This window comes from Diospyros lotus, chromosome 15, assembly GCF_014633365.1.
Source record: "Diospyros lotus cultivar Yz01 chromosome 15, ASM1463336v1, whole genome shotgun sequence".
NCBI classification, from domain to species: Eukaryota; Viridiplantae; Streptophyta; class Magnoliopsida; order Ericales; family Ebenaceae; genus Diospyros; species Diospyros lotus.
In genome coordinates, this window is record NC_068352.1 from 19,253,000 (window position 1) to 19,273,592 (window position 20,593).

At 35.5% G+C, this 20,593-nt stretch overlaps 1 protein-coding gene across 1 annotated transcript; it reads left to right on the plus strand.

Annotated features, from left to right (window-relative positions):
• The first annotated feature begins 5,624 nt into the window (after positions 1-5,624).
• On the plus strand, positions 5,625-20,386 carry LOC127792060 (14-3-3-like protein D). Its single transcript, XM_052322377.1, has 7 exons — positions 5,625-5,792; positions 6,045-6,351; positions 6,439-6,526; positions 9,133-9,242; positions 9,324-9,472; positions 19,905-19,960; positions 20,058-20,386. The coding sequence occupies exons 1-7, from the start codon at positions 5,720-5,722 to the stop codon at positions 20,058-20,060; spliced, it is 786 nt and encodes a 261-aa protein (XP_052178337.1). The 5' UTR covers positions 5,625-5,719; the 3' UTR covers positions 20,061-20,386.
• The last annotated feature ends 207 nt before the right edge of the window (positions 20,387-20,593 follow it).

Sequence of the window (20,593 nt, forward strand, 5' to 3'; positions counted from 1 at the left end):
TTCCATAGCAATATCTTCTTGGAGTCGAAAATCCGGTCGACGAACACTTCATTGACCTCATCTCCTTTCTCTGGCGCTTTCTTATTTTCTAGGTCATGATGGGAGAAGGTAACGATGGCGGCGATGCTTGTTTCAGCGATGACGGCGATGGGAGAAAGCAGCGATGGCGGCGATGCTTGCTCCAGCGATGGCGGCGATGAGAGAAGGCAACGATGGCGGCGATGGGAGAAGATAGGGCAGCATGGTCTGGTGCTGCTAGATCTCTCAATTCTTCAGCGATGGCGGCGATGAAGAATGACAGGGAGAAGAAGTGGATTTAAGAGAAAGAGAGAGATATGAGAAGGTAGGAAGAAGACGGGGGTGGGTTTGGGGGAGAAAATTACATAGAAAATAAAATTCAATCAAACACTTATAGTTCATAATTTCTATGTAAATAAGTTCTAGGTAATTGAATTGTCTAGAACTTATTTTCTTTTTATGTAAATTTCATGGTTCCAATCAAACAGGTCCTTAAAGTTCAAGAATATAAAATCAATTTACTTAACGTTGTCACTAACTGAGGGGCATTATAGCTAATTTTAAAAATTTTATTAATTGATTAGATAAATTTTAAAATTCAAAGAGCATTCGAGCTAAATAACAAAAATCCAAACGACATACAGTCAACTTAGGTTTAATAAAATTGTAGGGATGTCAAAAGCAATTTATCCTAAACTCAAACGTCAAGGTGGGTAGGTACACCAAACTACTTTGTGATACGTAAGTTAGGCCGGAAGGACTGATACAACCTTCCAACTTGCACCCACACCCCACAGCCACATGCATTCATACATTTAGAGGTTGCCACTTTCTAAAGCCAAACTAAATGAGATTCCTTATATTTAAAAACAATGCCAGATCCATTTAATTTTATAATCCACATTTTGTAATATCTATCTATATTATTTATAATATATATATAAATCTCAATAGGGGTGGAGTCAGTGTAGCCCGCCACTCATTGAGACCTATATTGGGCTAAAATTTTTAACAGATTCTCACTTATGTTAAACTGAGTTTTTACTTAAATCTAACTATTTTAATGGGTTAATTATACTAATAATCACTCAATTTTACATCCTGTTATTGTTTGGTCATAGAATTTTGAAATGTTACATGTTAGTCACTAATATTTCAAAACTGTTACTGTTTAGTCACTGAACTTTAAAATGTTATCTGCTAGTCATTAATATTTTAAAATCGTTTCTTACCCCATCACTCATTAGTCACTGAATTTTAAGTTCACGAGTGACAAATGAGAAACAGTTTTGAAATATTAGTAATTAATAGGTAACATTTTAAAGTTTAGTAACTAAACAGTAATAGTTTTAAAATATTAGTAATTAACAGATAACATTTCAAAATTCAATGACTAAATAGTAACAGAATGTAAAGTTGAACGATTATTGATTTAATTAACCCCTACTTTAATTATAAAAAAAAATTAATTGATAAATTAAAATTATAAATTCTAATAATAAATTATGTCAACTATCAATATATTTATATTAGAACATTATTTTTTATTTATATTTTTGAAAAAATTTTCAGCCCTTGGATCTCAACCTTTAATATTTATAACACATCAATTACATATCTATATATTCATACATCTATAAATAAACAAATATATATATTTATATATATAATGCCATATACACCATTAATACTACTATTTAAGAAATAAATTTTATTAAATAAAAATTAAAAAGTTTTTTTTTAAATTATTTAAACCTTACAAATTTTTAATAAGAATAAAAAAAATAAAAGAATTCAAATTCCATGCAGATAGGCTCCCTAGAGTGCAATCTTCATCATTAATATCATATATTTAAACAATTAATGCTATTTATATCGGTAATTAATTACTCGTTGAGAAAATAATAATTTAAAATTATTAAAGTGGTACTAATATCAATTTTATGTATTTTTAGTTAATGTCTTCAAATTCCATAGAGTCATATTTTAAGAATTTGAGCAATTAAATAATTCTTTTTTCCATTTTCCATTAAATTAGACACCTCCTAATATCTTTAATATTTTTCACATTTTTTAGAGAAAGAAGCTCATAATAATAATGATAATAAAATTTTACAAATTCTATTCAATTTATTTATATTTTAAAATTATTTCAATATAAAAAAAACAAAAAGAAATGAAATGGCAATTATTAAATAAATGGCTTTATTTATATTTTATAAATTTTATTAATTTTATTTAATAAATCATTTTAAATACATGAAGCGGAGTAGGTGGGTTAGTTCGACTGGAAATAAAGAGAGAAGAATTGAGTTTAAAATACTTTTTGCAGAAATCTTACAATTTTCATTTAAAAATAAAAAACAAAAATAAAAGTGAATATTTAAACTTTAGAAAATACTATTAATAACGGAAATGAGAAAATAGAAAGCACTTATTAAATGAATTCCTTTTTTTTATATTAATAAAATTTGAAAAATTATATTACAGTTATTAAACCTACATTTTATAATGTGCCCATGAAATTATGGTCTATTAAAGGTGTTTTAGTTATTATAAATGTGTTGGGAAAACTTTACATGCTAATCTAAAGATATGCTGGGTTCGCATTGATAGGTCGTTAGGGGTGTCAAAAAATATTCGAAAATTAGTAAATAGGACTAAATCGAATCGAATCGAATCGTGCTTTTTGGATTGATTTTAAGATTCAAATGTTAGGTTCTGGTTTTAAAAAATTAAGAACCGATATATTTGGTTTGATTACTGATTTTTTTTTTCGAATCGTGGTTCGAACCGAACTGGAACCGATATTATACTTATATATATATTATAATTTTTTTGGGTATACATATATATATATGTATAAATAGTATCAATTCTTAGAAAACTAACGAAATTCATGAATTTTTTTATTTCTAAACTTTTATGTGCTATTGCTATATTAAATTGTCAATATAATCCTATTTGATGATGTAGTCTGTGAATTATTTTGTTTTACTTTTACTTCAAGATTTGAAGCATTAATAAAGTTATGGGTTTATCTTAATTAACAAATTTATTTGTAATTTCATATTTTGCAAAAATATTTAGAAGTTAAATGTTAATTGAATAGAATCGAAATCGGTCCGTCCAGTGTGACAAATTGGTCATGGTTTGGTTTTATATATATAATGGTTTGGTTATAGTTTTTATTTTTTTGAAACCGTTAAAAATGGTTCGGTTATTAGATTCTAATGAGATTGGACCAATCCGAACCGTTGACATTTTTATAGGTCGTGAGTTCGATTCTCGTCCTGGATAATGAAGTAAAGCCTTACACATGTGATTTATCTCATCTATTAGAATTGAGAATACAAGCAATAAGAGTCATACAAGAGCCGTCATTCTAAAAATAGAACAATATTGAGATATTTACCTATTTGGGTACAGATACGTGTCTTTTCATTTTTCCAAATATATTGAGTTGGATAAGTGCATAGATGATTTCACATATGATCTCAAGATTGCACATTTACCGATAAAATATTAGTAGATGTCTTCTATGTGTACCTATTATCATGTTTTTGGCTATCCTTTATCTTGATGTCCTAGAAGAATAAGTTTATTCGTCGTAAGAGAAAATGTTATGCATTTATTCAAAAGAAATTAATAGGTGAGCCTTCCTGTCATAATAGGAAAGACGCTACCAATGAGTCTATTTTTGAGATCGTTGAAAATGACTGTAAATCTATCTCTCATAAATCAATTGTGGTGGAGTCATTGATGGAGAATAGATTTTTCTCTTCTATGGAGGAAGATATAGATAACCCTTATTCTAAAAATTTAAATCTTCTTTTAAAAGGAAGATCGTGTTAGTAAGTCAGAGATAAATATTTAGAAAAAGGGCAAATGAGGTGTCAGAGCCGATCCAATAAAGTTGGGGGCCTTAGATAAAAGGAAAATGCTATTGGTACACCTTTGTGTACACCTTAGGCTACACAAAGGTGTATCAATGACAAAAATATCCCTCTGAGGCGCATAGAGGCGCGTGAGGCGCATGGAGAGGCGCAGAGTATTTTTGTCATTGATACACCTTGTGTAGCCCAAAATGTACAAAAATGATGTACATATAGCATGACTCTAGATAAAAAGGTTTATTGAGGCATTTCAGTATTAATTTTTTTATAAAAAAATAAATAATATATTTTTTACATAAATATTTCATCATTTTATTAAATAAAAAATAAATAAAATTCAATCAACTACAAAATATAATAATCTCTTAATGATAATAAATTTTTAACTAAAATATAATGTTTCAGGGATAAGAAAAAAAAGCCAAACAACTTACAACAATAAACAAAAAAGAACAAAACTAATTTTTCTTGAAAGTCTAAGAAGATTAGTGTGAGTAAAAAATTATACATTCATGATTCTTTTATAAAGGGAAATAAAACATAACATTAAACTCATAATATTAAAGAATAAAATTCACCAATAGCAACTTTTTATTCTACAAATATGTGTTGGACTATGTTCACCTTTATATAAAATCAAATTTTCTTCTCTTTTGAGATGCAAAATTATTGATTAAATCTCTATAATCAAGTTTATCTAATAAATCATGGGTTTTATGGGGAACATCACAATAATGGTTAAAAAATGAAAAATGGTGAAGTTAAAAAAAATTAAAATGTTTTATATTTCAAATTAATCATTGTATTTTAAAAAAAAAGACACAAATCATGTGTGAAGCTTTTTAAATTTAAATTTGTGACTATATAATGTTATTTTAATTGAGAATAAAATTAACGTTACAAATAAAATTAAAAATCATGGTACTTGTACATCAAGAGTTACACCCTGGCCTACACGCACAAATGTAAACGACTAAAATATTCCTCTCCGTCTTGAGTGATGGATATTTTTGTTATTTTAGTTATATTATGTAGTTTAAGGTATAGTCTAAGGAGTATAAATAATAATTTTTTAAAATTAAAATATCGTTAAATAGAATTAAAAAATCATATATAATAACAACTAATGTGATCTTAAATTTTAAAATACTATGACTTATTTAACATTTTTTAAAGCTCAATAGCCAAATTAAGTATTAATAAATTATTAATCATATTATATTACTTTAATCTTAGTCTTGATATGTATTTTTATAATTTACATAACATTGTGATCCTATGGCAGAAACTTAGAAGTGTGATCTATTTTTCTTCATTTCATCTTGACTAATTAACTATTATTTTACCCTGAAAATCAAGAGAAAAAGGAAATATTCATTATATATTAGTCATAAAATAACATAATATAATAATTTAATCAGAATTAACCACTTGTGATGATTCAATTATAAAAGAGTATTTTTGAATTTATTTATTTATTTATAAATTATTTTATATTTTTTAAATCACCCTATTCTTAAGTCAAAAGTACAAATAAGTTGTTTTGATATTCATTTGAAATTTCGAACAATAAAAAAAAGGAAATAAAGCATAAAAGTTTTAACTATCGAAATTAAAATCACAGGAAGGGGGGAGGAAGGGATATTTCAAAACTTGTAAGGACGTAAAGGCAAATTATGACAAAAAGATTCTGATATCTCCGCCTTTTCTCATTCTTCCAGCCTCCACCTGTTTCTTTCCTCTTTAAAATCCGCGGCGGCGGTGGGAGAGAGAGAGAGAGAGGGAGAGAGATTCTCAGATCGGCGATGGCTTCGTCCAAAGAGCGGGAGAACTTCGTCTATATCGCCAAGCTTGCCGAGCAGGCCGAGCGCTACGAAGGTTTGTTCGGATTTCTCTCTAGATCTCCATCTGAATTTCTCGCTCCCTACTTCTCTCACTTAATCCCAATTCTCCTTCTGTTTGGCTGCCGAGAAACGCCTCCCGAAAAGAATCTCGGCGAGGAATGGCCACTCAACTAAGTTTGCTACTACTAAATCTTCTCGGCGACAAGCTCGGTCGATTCTGTTTACTCAAGTCGTATTTCTTAACTCGTTTTTATTTTCTGGTGGATCTTTTACTTGATTTTGGCAGAAATGGTGGATTCGATGAAGAAGGTCGCGAATCTGGACGTTGAATTGACGGTTGAGGAGAGGAATTTGATCTCTGTAGGCTACAAGAATGTGGTTGGGGCTCGGCGAGCGTCCTGGAGGATACTGTCGTCGATTGAGCAGAAGGAAGAGTCGAGGGGGAGCGATCAGAATGTCAAGAGGATCAAGGAGTACAGACAAAAGGTTGAATTGGAGCTTACCAACATTTGCAATGATATCATGACCGTGATTGACGAACACCTCATTCCTTCGTGTGCCGGTGGAGAATCAACCGTGTTTTTCTATAAAATGTGGGGGTTTAATGGTGTCTTCTTGTGTTTGATTGTATGATCGTTTATTGCTTTTTTGGTTTTTATGAGGAGATTTGTTGACTGCAGGAAAGGGGACTATTATCGGTATCTTGCTGAATTTAAGACTGGTAATGAGAGGAAAGAGGTTGCTGATCACTCAATGAAAGCATATGAGGTATGCGATCCTTCTATTTCTTCCATTTAATTGTTCCTTTCTTTTTTAATGCGGAGCTTGTATTTTGTATGCTCATCAATTGAGGCACTTCCTTCTAGGTTGATTTCCTAATTTCCGAAGTGAATAGAGTGACTGAAGTTCTTAACTTTGAAATATTTACTAGCTTGGTCTTCTGTCTCTGCAGAATATGAGGTTGAATTGTCCATCTTATATAACAGTCTTTGTTTGAAGTTCAAATCTGTCTGGATCTTGGAGTAATATTCTAAAACTACCTTTAATCTCTAAACGTCTTATTGGCCAAATATTATTTTAGCTCCTTTCTTTGTGGATGTTTGAATAACCCGTGTTATCAAATTGTAATTGACTTGAAATGTTGTTCAGTCATTTACCAAATTCCCTTGTGCATTGTTCCATTGTTTCTTGTGTGGACATTTTCTTCACCCATTGGTTTTTTTTCTATTTCAAACATAGTTGGAGGAGAAATTGACCTTGAAACTCGGGTATTCTGGGAAAAGTTGAAGCTAAGGGGTCTCGTAACAATTTAATAGTTTTTTATTATTTTATATATGTGGGTAAATTACACTCTCAAGGTTTTTGAATACTACAGAAATTGTTCCTTGTGTATGAGAAATAACATTGATGACCTTACATTGTCAATGTTTGATAAGAAACAAGGAAGTTGAGTATCAAAAAGGCTGTCTTTCCCTTACTTTCTTAAAAATGTGTTCTAGTTTTAACCAGTGTTATTAAAGGCGCGCCTTAATACCAGGCGCAAGACTGGTGCTTAGAAACAAACCAGGCGGGCGAGATCTACCCCCTGGGTGCACCCAGGCCCTCAGGCACAGCCTTGCGCTCATAGATGTTAAAGGCGCCTAGGCGCGCCTCATGAAATTAGCTGTCAAGCAGCCCACTGCCCACCGAAACCAGCTATCATTCTTGGTTCCAACCTTCCCTTTTCTCGGTTCCAGCATGTATACATTACAACATATTTGTATTTCTTTAGTTTAAGTAAATATCCACATTTTCTTTAATTTATATTTTACATTCCATTTACTTTAATACATAAATGTAAATAAGAAAGTACCCCCCATTTGGATTCAATAAAAATATTTAAAAAATCAAAATCCATAACAATAAGAAAATAGAATTTTGGTTTTAGTACAAACTCGGGATTTAGCGATTTTACCACCCCCAAAATACATACTTACTATTTCTTGAAAAATTCATTAAAAATTATTTTAACAACAATGAATATTAGCTATTAAAATACCGGGAGATAGTTTTTTAAAATGAAAATATTTTCTTATATGTCTTCTTATAATGTGTTAATCTTCCAGACTTAGAAAAATAACATTTTTCAAAATGAAAATATTTTCTTGATTGTGGACTTGTAGTGTTTATTGATTGTGGACTTGTAGTGATTATGTATTTGTTTAGAACTTTGCATGATGATTGGTACTTGTTTGAGTTTGAGTATTATCTCTTTGTTTTTCTTAAGATGGTCTTTAGAGTGGTATTGTTGTTGACATGTTGTGAATCTTGTAGGAATCAAAAATTTAAAATGTCATTCAACACTATTGATCCTAATCCTGATAGTAGCTCTGCTGGTAGAAGAAAAGATCCAGCATAGAAATATCATAGTTAGCATATGTTGAATTTTATATTTTTTTTATAATATGTTTGTTAAAATATTATTAGAAGTTATGATATATTTTATACATTTTTCTTCAATTAGGACATATATTTTTATTAACTTGCGCCTAGTTCCACCAGGTTTGTGCCTCGCCTTGCGCCTTGTGCCTTAGACTCCAAGACCCTTGTGCGCCTTTAATAACACTGGTTTTAACCTTTTGCTCTTTAGTAATGCTAATTTAAAGTATTTTTTTGTTATACTTTTTTAGTGTATTAGCAAAAAGATCGACAAAACTTAACCAATGAATTATTTGAATTTTCAAAAATTACCATATTTAAAATATTTATTAAAATACACAATCTTGGAAATATTCACAAATCTACCACAAAATTAGCTAGCTTACTCACCAAATGGGAAAAATTAGCTAGCTTACTCACCAAATGGGAAAGATGGCCAGTGTGGTTGGAGCAAGCAATGACCCGCTTGTTAAACAGGCGGTTCTATATCTGCAACATAGAATGGCTTGTTTAACAAGCAGGAGTATGTTGGACAATAGATTTGCTTTTCAAACTAGTATCTTTCCTGTCCCATCCTCAACTTTCCAATCAATTTCTATAGTGGAAATACACACCCAAAGAGAGAAAATAGTAGAGAGAGTGAGAGAAAACAAAATAGCAGAATATTGCATGAAATCAAAGAGCTATCCAAATAGAAACAAAAAATTGGCAAGCGAGAGAGAGAAGATGAAAAAAATGAGAGAAAGCATTGTGTGCACATGACAGGGATGAAGATGAAATGAGTCTAGATGTTATGCTTTCTCAGGGGCTGCTCTTCAGATAACAACCCATCTATCACCTCCACTTCTATTCCTCCTCAAACACCAGTTAACATAAACCTAATTTGTTAAACAACATGGCTACAGTGTGTTGCACTCTACTGTTTCTCTCATGTTCTCTTTGAAATTTTCTTGCAGACGGCAACCACTGCTGCAGAAGCTGAGTTGCCTCCTACACATCCCATCCGGTTGGGTTTAGCTTTGAATTACTCAGTCTTTTATTATGAGATTATGAACTCACCTGAAAGGTAAATCTTGCATTTTATTTTTGTCAAATACGTAGAAGCTAGAATATATATTTTGGTTGATGAGGAAGCTGCCTTTTTCAGGGCTTGTCACCTTGCAAAGCAAGCTTTTGATGAAGCCATTTCAGAGCTTGATACTTTGAACGAGGAATCATACAAGGATAGCACCTTGATTATGCAGCTCCTTAGGGATAATCTGACTTTGTGGACTTCTGACATACCAGAGGATGGAGGTAATTTATTAATTACAGAAGAGTCAGCATGCAGCTCCAATTCTTTTATTTCCTGTTCAATTTGATTGATAAATTTATCTTGCAGCACTAAACCTTAGTTGCCTCTGATGAACTTTCCTTTGTTTTGTTTGCCTCTGATCCTTCCTTTACATTTTAGATGATTTGCCTGCCTTTCACCATTCCATAGTGTTTATGCTAATATTTTTTCTAGCTTAAACTTTGGTTTTTCTTGCATTGGAACAAAAACCATTCTTTCCTAGCTTGTGGAAGCTACTTCTTGGATCCTAATCTCATCTAACTTAAGAGATCTTCATTCATTCATCCTTTTCAAGCATTTATTTGTACTTTTGATTCTAGTTGTGTGATATTAGTCTCCAATTTTTTTAATCTCTTCACTATCTCTCAATTGATGTTCAAGAGACAACACCTTTTCAGTCATTTAGGCAGTGAGATACTGCAGATCTTTCTAAGTCCTCTAGCTTAGTCACATTGTTTCTCTGGTTTTCTTTCCTCCTTTCCAAACATGGAGATTCACAGTTGAACTCGTTTTAGCCTTTTCAACTTATAAAATTCTTCATAATGGTGATCATAGGCATCCCCAAATGTTGTCTTCATCAAAATCTCTCTCATCTCTTGAATCAGTTGATTCTACAGATTTGTGAGACTCGCATTGATGAGAGGACCTGGCAACTTCACTAACAGGCCCTTTGGTATCCAGATTAAATAGTGATGGGACTAAGTAAAGAAAGGGATAAAACAGTGAATGGATCAAGTATTTGGATCCTTTGTTTGGTATCCCAAGTTTAAAGGAGGTATAAACTTAATGTATTATTACCCCATGTTTGTTTAATAATCTTAAAGGAGGTATAACTGGACATTAATTGCTAATTGACCATTTTGAAGATTTTTTAGAAGGTCACTAAGTTTGATATAGAGTTGGTCAAAAGATCCATTTTCTTCCATCTTGACGGACTCTAAAGTTTAGGTGAGGTGTTTCAGTTTTGCTACCTGAAAAATAGTGGTTCCCTTCATGAGTTATTTCAAGGATAGCCCATGCCTCATTTGCAAGTTTGCACATGGAACTTTGCAAAATTTATCAATTGCCCGTATGTTGAAAATAGAATTCATTGCTTTTATATTTCACCCTACGTATTCAAAGTCAACCTTGTTTTAACTCTGACAAGGGCATTGAAATAGTTTTCACATTTTCATGGACTTCTGTAAGAGGTATCCAACCATAACTATAAAAACCAAATCCACCTGTCAATTGATTTAAAGAAAGTTCTCATGCAAACTTTACAGTATTGGGTAGTTCCTATCAAACAGTAGTTGTCCAGCAATACGACTTCTTTGGGTAAATCTGCAAATTAACGCTCAGAAAAATTTCAGATATGAAAATTTAAAGGGGACCTGTTCTAATACAAATAAAAAGTTTTGAAACATTATTAAAATTTACCCAAAACAAGACGCACTTTATAAATCTAATATACACACACAACATAATCAACATAGAGAGATTCTTGAGTCAATATTAAAACTCAAGATGGCAATATAATGAAAAAACCTTCCAGAAATTACCACCACCACAACAATCACAAGCCTTAATCTCACAAGGTGGGGTTGACTACAGGAATTTAGACTTCCCACCATCTATATCCATGGTCACATTTTCTGTAAGACCATTTTATACTGTATTATGTTTGAGGGTTTCTTATTGTAAGAATATGGACAAAAAAATGCTTTTTGTGTTATCATATTGTTGCATATTACACCCATATATACAATCTAGATCCTAGGATTATACTCTAGGATATTCTACTTTCCATATTTACATAGATCTAGTTTCTATATCACTCCCCCTCAAGCTAAAGCATAGATGTTAATCATGTTCGGCTTGTTACATAGATAATCAATTCTAGAACTATTTAACGACATTGTGAGTATATCACCTAGTTGTTCACCTATCTTGACGTAACTAGTTGATATAATGTTTTGTTTGATTTTTTCTCAAATGAAATGACAATCAACTTCAATGTGTTTGGTTTTCTCGTGGACAACCGAATTTGATGCAATATGAAGAGCAAATTGATTATCACACCATAGCTTCATAGGTAACGAATTGTTGAATCCAATTTCACTCATCAATTGATGGATCCACGTAAATTCACATGTAGATTGTGCCATTGACCCTGCACTAGATCGAGATACCACATTCAGATACCACATTCTGCTTCTTACTTTTCCATGAAACCAAATTTCCACCAACAAAGACATAATATCCCGTTGTTGATCTCTTGTCAACCTTAGAAGACGTCCAATTTGCATATGAGAAACATTCAACATTAGAGTGCCCATGATTTTTATATAAGATACCTGTTGAAATGTTTACCTAAGGATTAGACACGGTAGAGCAAGGTCGGTTAGAAGGTATTAGAATAAGTCTTCTAGAAGTCTGTTAGTTAGGGGTATATTTGTAATTGCAGGTGGTCAAAAGTGTCCTTGTAATTCCTGCCCTCTATAGTCTATAAATAGAAGGGTTCGGGGGGTCTCATCTCTCATTCTGTTTTGTAATCTATCTTGTGGAAAAAGGATGTACTGTGTATGTGTGTGAGAGAAGGGTTTTACTTTGTAATCTCCGAGTAGTGCAGCTTGGTAATAGGGCTGAGAAAGAGTCAATAGTGCATGTGATCTTTGTTTTTCCGGTTTCAAGATAGTGAAGAGCAAAGTCATATCAGTCTGGATGTAGGTTCTCCTTTAAGGAGTTTTGAACCAGGATAAATTTTTTGTCTTGTCTGTGAGTGCTTTGATTCTGTGTTAATTCTTGTATTCCTATTTCTATTCTAAATCGTGAGTGAGAGATTGTGTTTGTCTTGAGAGGAAATCGAGTGTGTGAGTTGGCGAGAATTATTACAACAATATCATGTCCTAGGGCTCCTTTTAGATAACACAAAATCTGCTCTAAAGTTGTCCAATGAGCTATTTTGGGAGAGGACATAAATTGACTTACGATGCTGACAGGATAAGCAATATCATGACGAGTCATAGTTAGATGGTTCAATTTACCAACCAACCCTCTATATATTTCAAGATTTTTAAACAACTCTCCCCATCGATAGTAAGTTGCAGGTTTGGAATCATTGGTGCACTACATGGTTTGACCCCCAGCTTCCCTATTTCACTCAAAAGATCAAGAACATATTTGCGTTGCCTTTTTTCGATCTCATTACTTCAATTCCGAACAAATATTTTAACTCTCCCAAGTCCTTGGTCTAAAATTTCAATTGGATGAAGGACTTAAGAGCCGCAATGCCTGCATTGTCACTCTTTGTGATAACAATATCATCAACATATACGACTAACAATATTATACCAGTCATCGAATGTTGATAGAACATAGAATGATCACATGAACTTTTTTTAAGTTCAAACTTTTTTGAAGTCGAAACTTTTGAACAACCTCATTAAACCACCCAAACCAAGCACAAGGACTCTGTTTTAGACTATATAGGGATTTTTGAAGTTTACATGCCTTGCTTGACTCCCCCTAGGCAACAAACCTACGTGGTTGCTCCATATAGACTTTCTCTTGTAGGTTACCATGAAGAAAAACAATTTTTGATATCGAGTTGATAAAAGGGCCAATCATGAGTAGCAGCCAGAGAGATAAACAGGTGAACATAAACAAGTTTAGCCACTAGAGAAAACGTATCAGAGTAATCAATACCATAGGTCTGAGCATACCCCTTAGCAGTTGGCAACCAAATGGGCTTTAAGCCGAGGCACATAACCATCAGGATTAACCTTGACAACAAAGACTCATTTGCATCCAATAGCCATCTTCCTAGAAGGTAAGGGAACTAGAGCCCAAGTACCATTCTCATCCAAGGCTTGCATCTCATCAACCATAGCCACACGCCAACTAGGGTGTGAAAGAGCTTTAGATAAACATTTAGGAACTGAGACTGAATCTAAAGAGGAAATAAAACACTAAGGGGAGGGGGACAAATGCATGTAAGAAGCAAAAGAAGATATAGGATGAGTACATTGACGTGTACCTTTGCAAAGAGCAATGGGAAGGTACTCACATCTGGAGATGGAAGGACTGGGGTCGTGGTGGTGGTAGAGGGATTCATAGGCGAAGAAGAAGATAGTGGAGGATGTGAAGTCGGAGTGGAGTTAGGTTGCATGGAAACGGAAACGGGAAACATTTTTTATATGAAACGAAAATGCGGAAACGACATTTTTCTAAAAAGTTAGGAAACGGAAACGCGGGGTAAACTGTAAATTTTAAAAATATAGGGGTGTATGTGAAATTAGTTTATAATTTATATGATATAAATAGTATTTAAGTTGTAAACCTTAGATTTAGAATTGCAGATTTGCAAAGTTGTTGAAGGTTTGGACTTTGGAGCAACTAGAGAGAGACCCATGTCACTGCTTTGTTGGAGTGTTCAATGCTCTTGCTGCCAACCTATCTTGCATTTTTGCTGCTCGCTGCTGCATCCTTTGTCTCTATTGTCGTCGTTGTCTCTCTTGTCGTTGATGCCTCGCCTCGCTCGTCGCTTTGGCCACCGCCTTGCCTCTTGCCATTGACCCATCTCGCCTCTCGCCCTTGCCATCGACTATTGTCGCATCCTCTATTTCTATCGTTGCCTCGCATCTCTTGTCATCGCCTTGCCTTTCTTGCCACTGCATTCTCTGCTTTGGCTGCTGCCTTGCCTCTCGATGGCCCGAGTTGCAGATCTGGCAACCCTTGTCTTCCCCGCTGCAAGCGACCACGATCGTCGAAAATGCGTTTTCCACAATTTTCTATAAATTGCGAAATAGCTCCAGAACGTTTTGCAATTTACAAAAATGGCCCGAAGACCATTTTAGGCCATCTTTGCCGTTTTTGAAATGGGAAACAATTCGGAAACGCTGAAACGACTTCTCTAAGCCGTTTTTGTGCTTCTTAGAGTCGAAGCCCTACAAGAATATACTTTGAGGGTAGGTGGGTTAGGAGACACAAATGGAGCAACATGAGTAGTCATAGTATATACCAAAATATCATCATCCACACGGACATGCTCATGTTTTGGGGAGATAGGAAAGAATGGTGCGGTCTCAAAGAAGGTAACATTGGCAGTGACCAAGTATCGGCCGAGGGTAGGAGAAAAACAATGATACCGTGTTTGGGAACAAGAGTATCCAAGAAAAACGCACTTAAGAGACTTAGGATCCAACTTAGACAAATGAGGACAAACATCATGGACAAAACAAGTGCAACCAAGGATATGAGGTTCAACAGGGAATGGAGACTAAGAAGGGAATATTGAGAAGGGAATAAGACAAAGTAGGGAACATCCTCCCCAAGGACAGACAAAGGCATGCGATTGTTATGTACCTAGGGTTTGGATTGGAAATCAGAAGAATTCGAGGGATTTAGGATTAAGAACAAAATGATTGGAGGGGGAATTGCACAAAAATGGGGGTAGATAATGGATAGGAATGAGGGAGAGTTGTAGATCGGAACAGAGAAAGGGAGAGATTAGAGAGAGAAAGTAGAGGGAGATTGAGAGAGAATTCAAGAGAGGGAAATTAGAGAATTCATTCATCAGTTCAAACATAATCCTTCCCATCCTCAACTTAGGCTTATATATAGCCTAACAGCCTCCCACATGCACCCATGTCAGTACAACAATAAGCACAATTGCTTATAGCTAAGGACAAAGATCTATAACGAAAAAGGAAAAGAAAATTTCAATTATTGTGTAATGCATGTAAGCTCTTACTCTTATATTTGCTAATCTATCATTGGGGATCCTTGGGGTCATGACAACGATTAATCAAGAAGTAGATAGTAGAGATTGCATCAACCCAAAAAGATTTAGGAACCTTCATATGGAAAAGAGGAGCTCGGGCAGTTTCTAAAAAGTGTATTTTTTCTTTCAGCAACACCATTCTGAGGTGCGGTATCAACACACGATGATTCATGAAGAATGCTAGGCTGTGACAGAAAAGAGCTAAATAGAGCAGAGAAATATTCAGTGGCATTGTTGCTACGTAAAATATGCACAGTAGTATGAAATTGTGTTTCAATCTCAACTAGTAAGAAACAAAGTATAGAGAATAATTTAGAGCAAGATTTCATTAAATAGAGCCACGTAGAACGAGAATAATTGTCAAGGTTACAAAATACCAATATATAGACATGGACTCCAAACATTAGAATGAATTAACATAAAAGGAGATGAAGTGCATTTATTAATGCGAGGGAAATAAGACACATAGTGATGTTTAGCAAACTGACATGATTCACATTCTAAATGAGATAAAGAAGAAAACTAAAGAGACAACTTCTTCAAAGTTGATAAGGAGGAGTGTCCTAGATGACAGTGGAGATCAAGAGGAGAGAGGACACTGGAGCAAGCAGCTGGTTGTGGGACTGATGGTGTAAAAGTAGCGTCAAGAAGATACAGGCCTTCAGACTCATACCCTCCACCAATAATCTTCTTTGTCATAAGATCCTGAAAGACACAATGGGTAGGCAAAAATGAGACACAACAGTTAAGGACACAAGTAAGTTTGCTAACAGAAAGTAAATTAAAAGAGAAATCAATGAGGCATAAAACAGAGGATAATGAAAGAGATGGAGTAGGGCGGGCAAGTCCAAAGCCTACTACCGATGCAATGGACCCATCAGCTAATGTCACATTTGTGAAGGAAGTTTGGGAATCAAAGGATGAGAGCTATTTGGTCGAGGATGACATAAGACATGTAGTAGGATTACTTGAGCTATCATCAATTGCTACCGGGGCATTAATAGATGATTTGGAGGTGGTATTGGGTAAAATGAGCATAGTCATCAGTTGGGATTAGAACTGTATGTTTAGAAGAGCTCTTATCATGAGTAGCAATGTTAGCAACAGGCAGTTGTGAGGGTTTCCCATGAAGCTTCCAACAAGTGCATTTAGTGTGACCAACTTCTCCACAGTGATAACATGTAGGTCTGCTGCTAGTATCTGAACCATGACCCCCATTTCCACCAGTATCACTAGTATGCTTTCCTCCATGACCCCTCTTTCCACCACGACGTCCATTTGTGGTCCAGTTACTACAACTGACAAGGGCTAAATTGTTACCTGGAGGAGGACAAGAAATTTTGGTTCGTTGGACCCCTAGTAAAGACATCACGGAGAGATCCAAGCTCTAGGCTGGACAAAATTTGCGTGTGGCAGCATCAAACTCTGCTGGTAAGCCTGCCAAAAAGCTCATAACAGCCATCTGTTCTTGCCGGGATTGCTGCGTTTGGACATCAGTACTAAAGGGAAGAAGGGAATTCAATTCTTCGTACACCTGTTTGAAATTCATAAAATATTCTGTAAGAGTCTTATCTTGTTTTTCTAGGCAATAAAACTCCTTACAGACATCATAGATGCATGAAACATTACCTTTACCAGAGTAAAGAAAGGATAGGTAATCCATAAGCTCCTTAACAAATTCACAATGGTTCACTAGTCTAATTACCTCGGTGTCAATAGAATTTCGGATCTGCAGAAATATCTTGGCATCCTCACGTAGCCAGACCTTCTTTGCAGCAAGCACTAGATGGCGGGTCATCAGTGAGATGGTCATTTTTTTCAATGCTGCGAAGATATACCCAAACAGTTTTGTTCTAGTCCAAATGGTTCCTACCATTAAGTTTGTGCCTCGTGATTTTTGTTGTCATAGGAATGACATCAAAAATGACAGTGTTGATCTCCTTAGCGTCCACTTGTATGGTAGCATCATGGTGTTTGGTTCCTGGGCTGCCATTAAGATCTCTACCCAACTGATTCAACCGGATCAGAAAATGAAGATCATATGACAACTTCAAACAACAGTCACCATGAAGAGCAAAAACAACGCGGAATCGGAAGATCCAACAACACACCAAAACAACTGAAACTTAAAACAAGGAAGAATCAAGACCAACAACTAGGAAGAATCAATACCAACAACGGGGAACTCGATGCAGTGTCAGAAACAACAGGATCTCGTCATAAACTTTAATTCGAACTGGAACTGGGCATGCCTGGGCTCAGATCTGCAACTTGAGATTGAATCTAGGGCGACTGATGAATCTGGAACACAGGAGGTCGGAGCATGCTGGAGGCTGACGATGAATCTGCAGGGGGCGATGGAAGCCAGAGCAGAAGCTGGCAAGCGGCATGGCGGAAGGAGCTGGACGGACGATGCGACTGAAGATGTTGGCAACCAACGGCGAGACAGTCAGTGGTGGCGACCAATGTGACGGTGATAGCAAGGTGGGGTAACCAAATCTAGGGCAGGACAAGCATGACAAGGCTGCTTCAACTTCGTGACCATGTGAGAATATGGACAAAGGAATGCTTTTCTGTGTTATCATATTGCTACATATTACACCCATATATACAGTCTAGACCCTAGGATTATACTCTAGGATATTCTACTTTCCATATTTACATGGTTGACGATTTTCCATATTTACATATTTGCATAGATCTAGTTTCTATTACACTTATCAAGTTTTCTTTGGTCTTCTTCTCCCTCTTTTGCTATAAATTCCCTCAATCTCATCTACTTAGTTCACAAAGGCTTTTATCGGTGGTCTTCTTCTTACAGGCCCAAACCATCTTAATTGTGATTCCTACATCTCATCTTCAATAGATGCCATTGCAAACTTATTTCTTCTTTGTCTTTTTTATGTGGTCGCACATTCACCATAAGGTTCTCATCCCTGGTAGTGCTTATATCTTGCACATGTTGGCACTTAACTGCCTAATGACAAGATGATATTATTGTCATCAGGTAAAAATTCACTTCCCTTTTAGCAGTGTTCTAAAAGGCAGCCTAGGCGGCCGCCTAGGCGTTGCCGAGGCGTTAGGCGGCCCCTGGTTGCCGTGAATACAGGAAAATTGGCACCCTAGGCGCCAGGTGCGATCAATCGGGCCCAATCGACGGCTAGCAGCTTGGGTCGCTTGATTTTCGAAGACTTACAAACTTACCTTGGCCTTGATTTTTCTCTTGGCTCCGATTTGTGTGTTTGGATTTGTGTTTGGTATTTTCCCTTGGCCTCGATTTCTCACTCTCATCACTACTGTCGCTGCCGCCAATCATCTCTTCGATTTATCTCTCGTGGTGGCGAGTATCTGTAGCCGGTCAGGTGGGGGCGATAGTGGTCCGAGCGGCGTTGGTGGGGGAGACAGTGGTTTGAGCGGTGTTGGTGAGGTGGGCGATGGTGGTCCACGGATGCAGGTTTGAGAGAGAGTGAGAAGGTTGAAAATGGGGGCATCCGAGTACGCGAGCGCGCGGGGGGGGGGGGGGGGGGGGGAGGTATTTAGGAAAAAATGAAAAAAATAAAAAATAAATAAAAATTTTGATAAACCCTTCTCTAAGCTAATTTCTACAAGTAATATGTTATTATGTGTTTTAATTTATTCTCTACAATTACCCCAAGCATATTTTTCAGGCTCCGCCTAGGCCTCGCCTAGGCGCTAGGCCCCCGTTTGGCACCCGACTAGCGCCTAGCGTGTTTGAGAATACTGCCTTTTAGTTTTTAAAGTATTTTTAGGTTCACATAAAATGTTGGATGCACTACTCTATCTGGGCTATCTTGCCTTAATTCTATGAGTTACATCCTGCATAATGTCTCATTCTTTTTTGAAAATTTGACCCAATATATCTAAATTGATCTTCCAAAAACTATTGGTTGGTAAAATAATAATAAGCTTGTCACTGATGATGGGTAAAACAATCTGCTATAAACAATTGGCTAGATACAAAACAATTCAACAAGAAAAACATGAAAGAATTGGATTATCTCCATTTTTATCCTCTACGCAATCCAACATATGTTCTTCAAAATAGATGCACTCTTGGACTCACTCTACAAAAAAATTATAAATTCCAAGGGGCCCATTCCTTGACTGCCATCCATCCTTTCTGTAGGACCAAAAATATAAGTGTTAAGCATCCCTTGGTCATGGTCAAATCTTGTAGAAATTGGCTTAGAATGTACAAACCTGGTGACTTATATTAAGTCAATAACAAATACAAAACTCGTGCCACAGAACTAGCCACCCTAAAACATAACAAAAGTTATAAATCTCTAATTTATGAGCTTATCATTTTTCTCACTAATAATGGGCATAAAACCTACTCTTTTGTGACCATATGACTAACTAGCTCATGAACTTTCTGATAGCTGAGAAAATTGAGAGAACTAAAATTTTAGAACATTTAAACAAATCCTATTTATTGAAACGCTTTGGTTTGTCCTATAGAATTATTCCTACTCTTTAAGAGTTAAGCAGAATGGTCTGCATTTTCACTATGGCTTGAAATGTACACTCTCAAATCTGTCAAGGCCTTTCATACCTGTCAATGCCAAAATCATACCAATTAATAATATTGTCTTCCTTGCCTCAAACAGACGATGCCCAGAGGACCGAGGGGACAGCCAAAGTTGGAGGGGCGGAGGATGCAGATGTGAGTCATCCACCCACATCTTTTAGCACTCTTATTATTCCATTCCTGCATCAATTTCTGCTGGTGATGCATAATATTGAATTTGTTCCTTTTGCAGTGAATCGCTGGGTAGGCCCAGAAACCTTCAGAGCTGCTATGTGATAGATTCAGCAAGGGGGATGAGGTCTTTCTTGCGCCGTGGGGTGCGTGTTGTGTTATGCTGTGTTATATGTTTTTTCTTTGTGAGGAGTCATTGCATTTGCAGTTTGGATGACAATAGTTGTTGTCGGTGGACATGATTTGATATGCAGCCCCCATTCCCCAGAAGGTAGTAGAAATTGAATTAGAGGATTGCTTTGGATGAAAGGCTTGCTTTTGGTTTTTAACCAATTGTGACTGCCATTGCTCAGATCATGGAGCTATATATAGTGTCTGGTTTCCTTATAATTTTCTTCCATAATTTACACTCCTGCAATGTGGTGGCTAGCCCTTAGCATTGGTCCTATTTTCTGTTTTCTTGGTCTAGTAGTACAATACAATTGACTTGAACTGGACAGAAAGTTGGAGCTGGTGGTAGATTGGGGATTGTTTGGAGAGTTCAGTTTTCATGTTGATTTTTTGTTTTAAAGAAATTAAAATTAAGCATGCCATTTG

What these genes read in the sequence shown, in the direction of transcription:
- LOC127792060 (XM_052322377.1), top strand. Translation starts at nt 5,720, where the DNA reads ATGGCTTCGTCCAAAGAGCGGGAGAACTTCGTCTATATCGCCAAGCTT. An exon ending in GCAGGCCGAGCGCTACGAAG is followed by an intron (nt 5,793 to 6,044) that starts GTTTGTTCGGAT and finishes TGATTTTGGCAG; the next exon opens with AAATGGTGGATTCGATGAAG. An exon ending in ACCGTGTTTTTCTATAAAAT is followed by an intron (nt 6,352 to 6,438) that starts GTGGGGGTTTAA and finishes TGTTGACTGCAG; the next exon opens with GAAAGGGGACTATTATCGGT.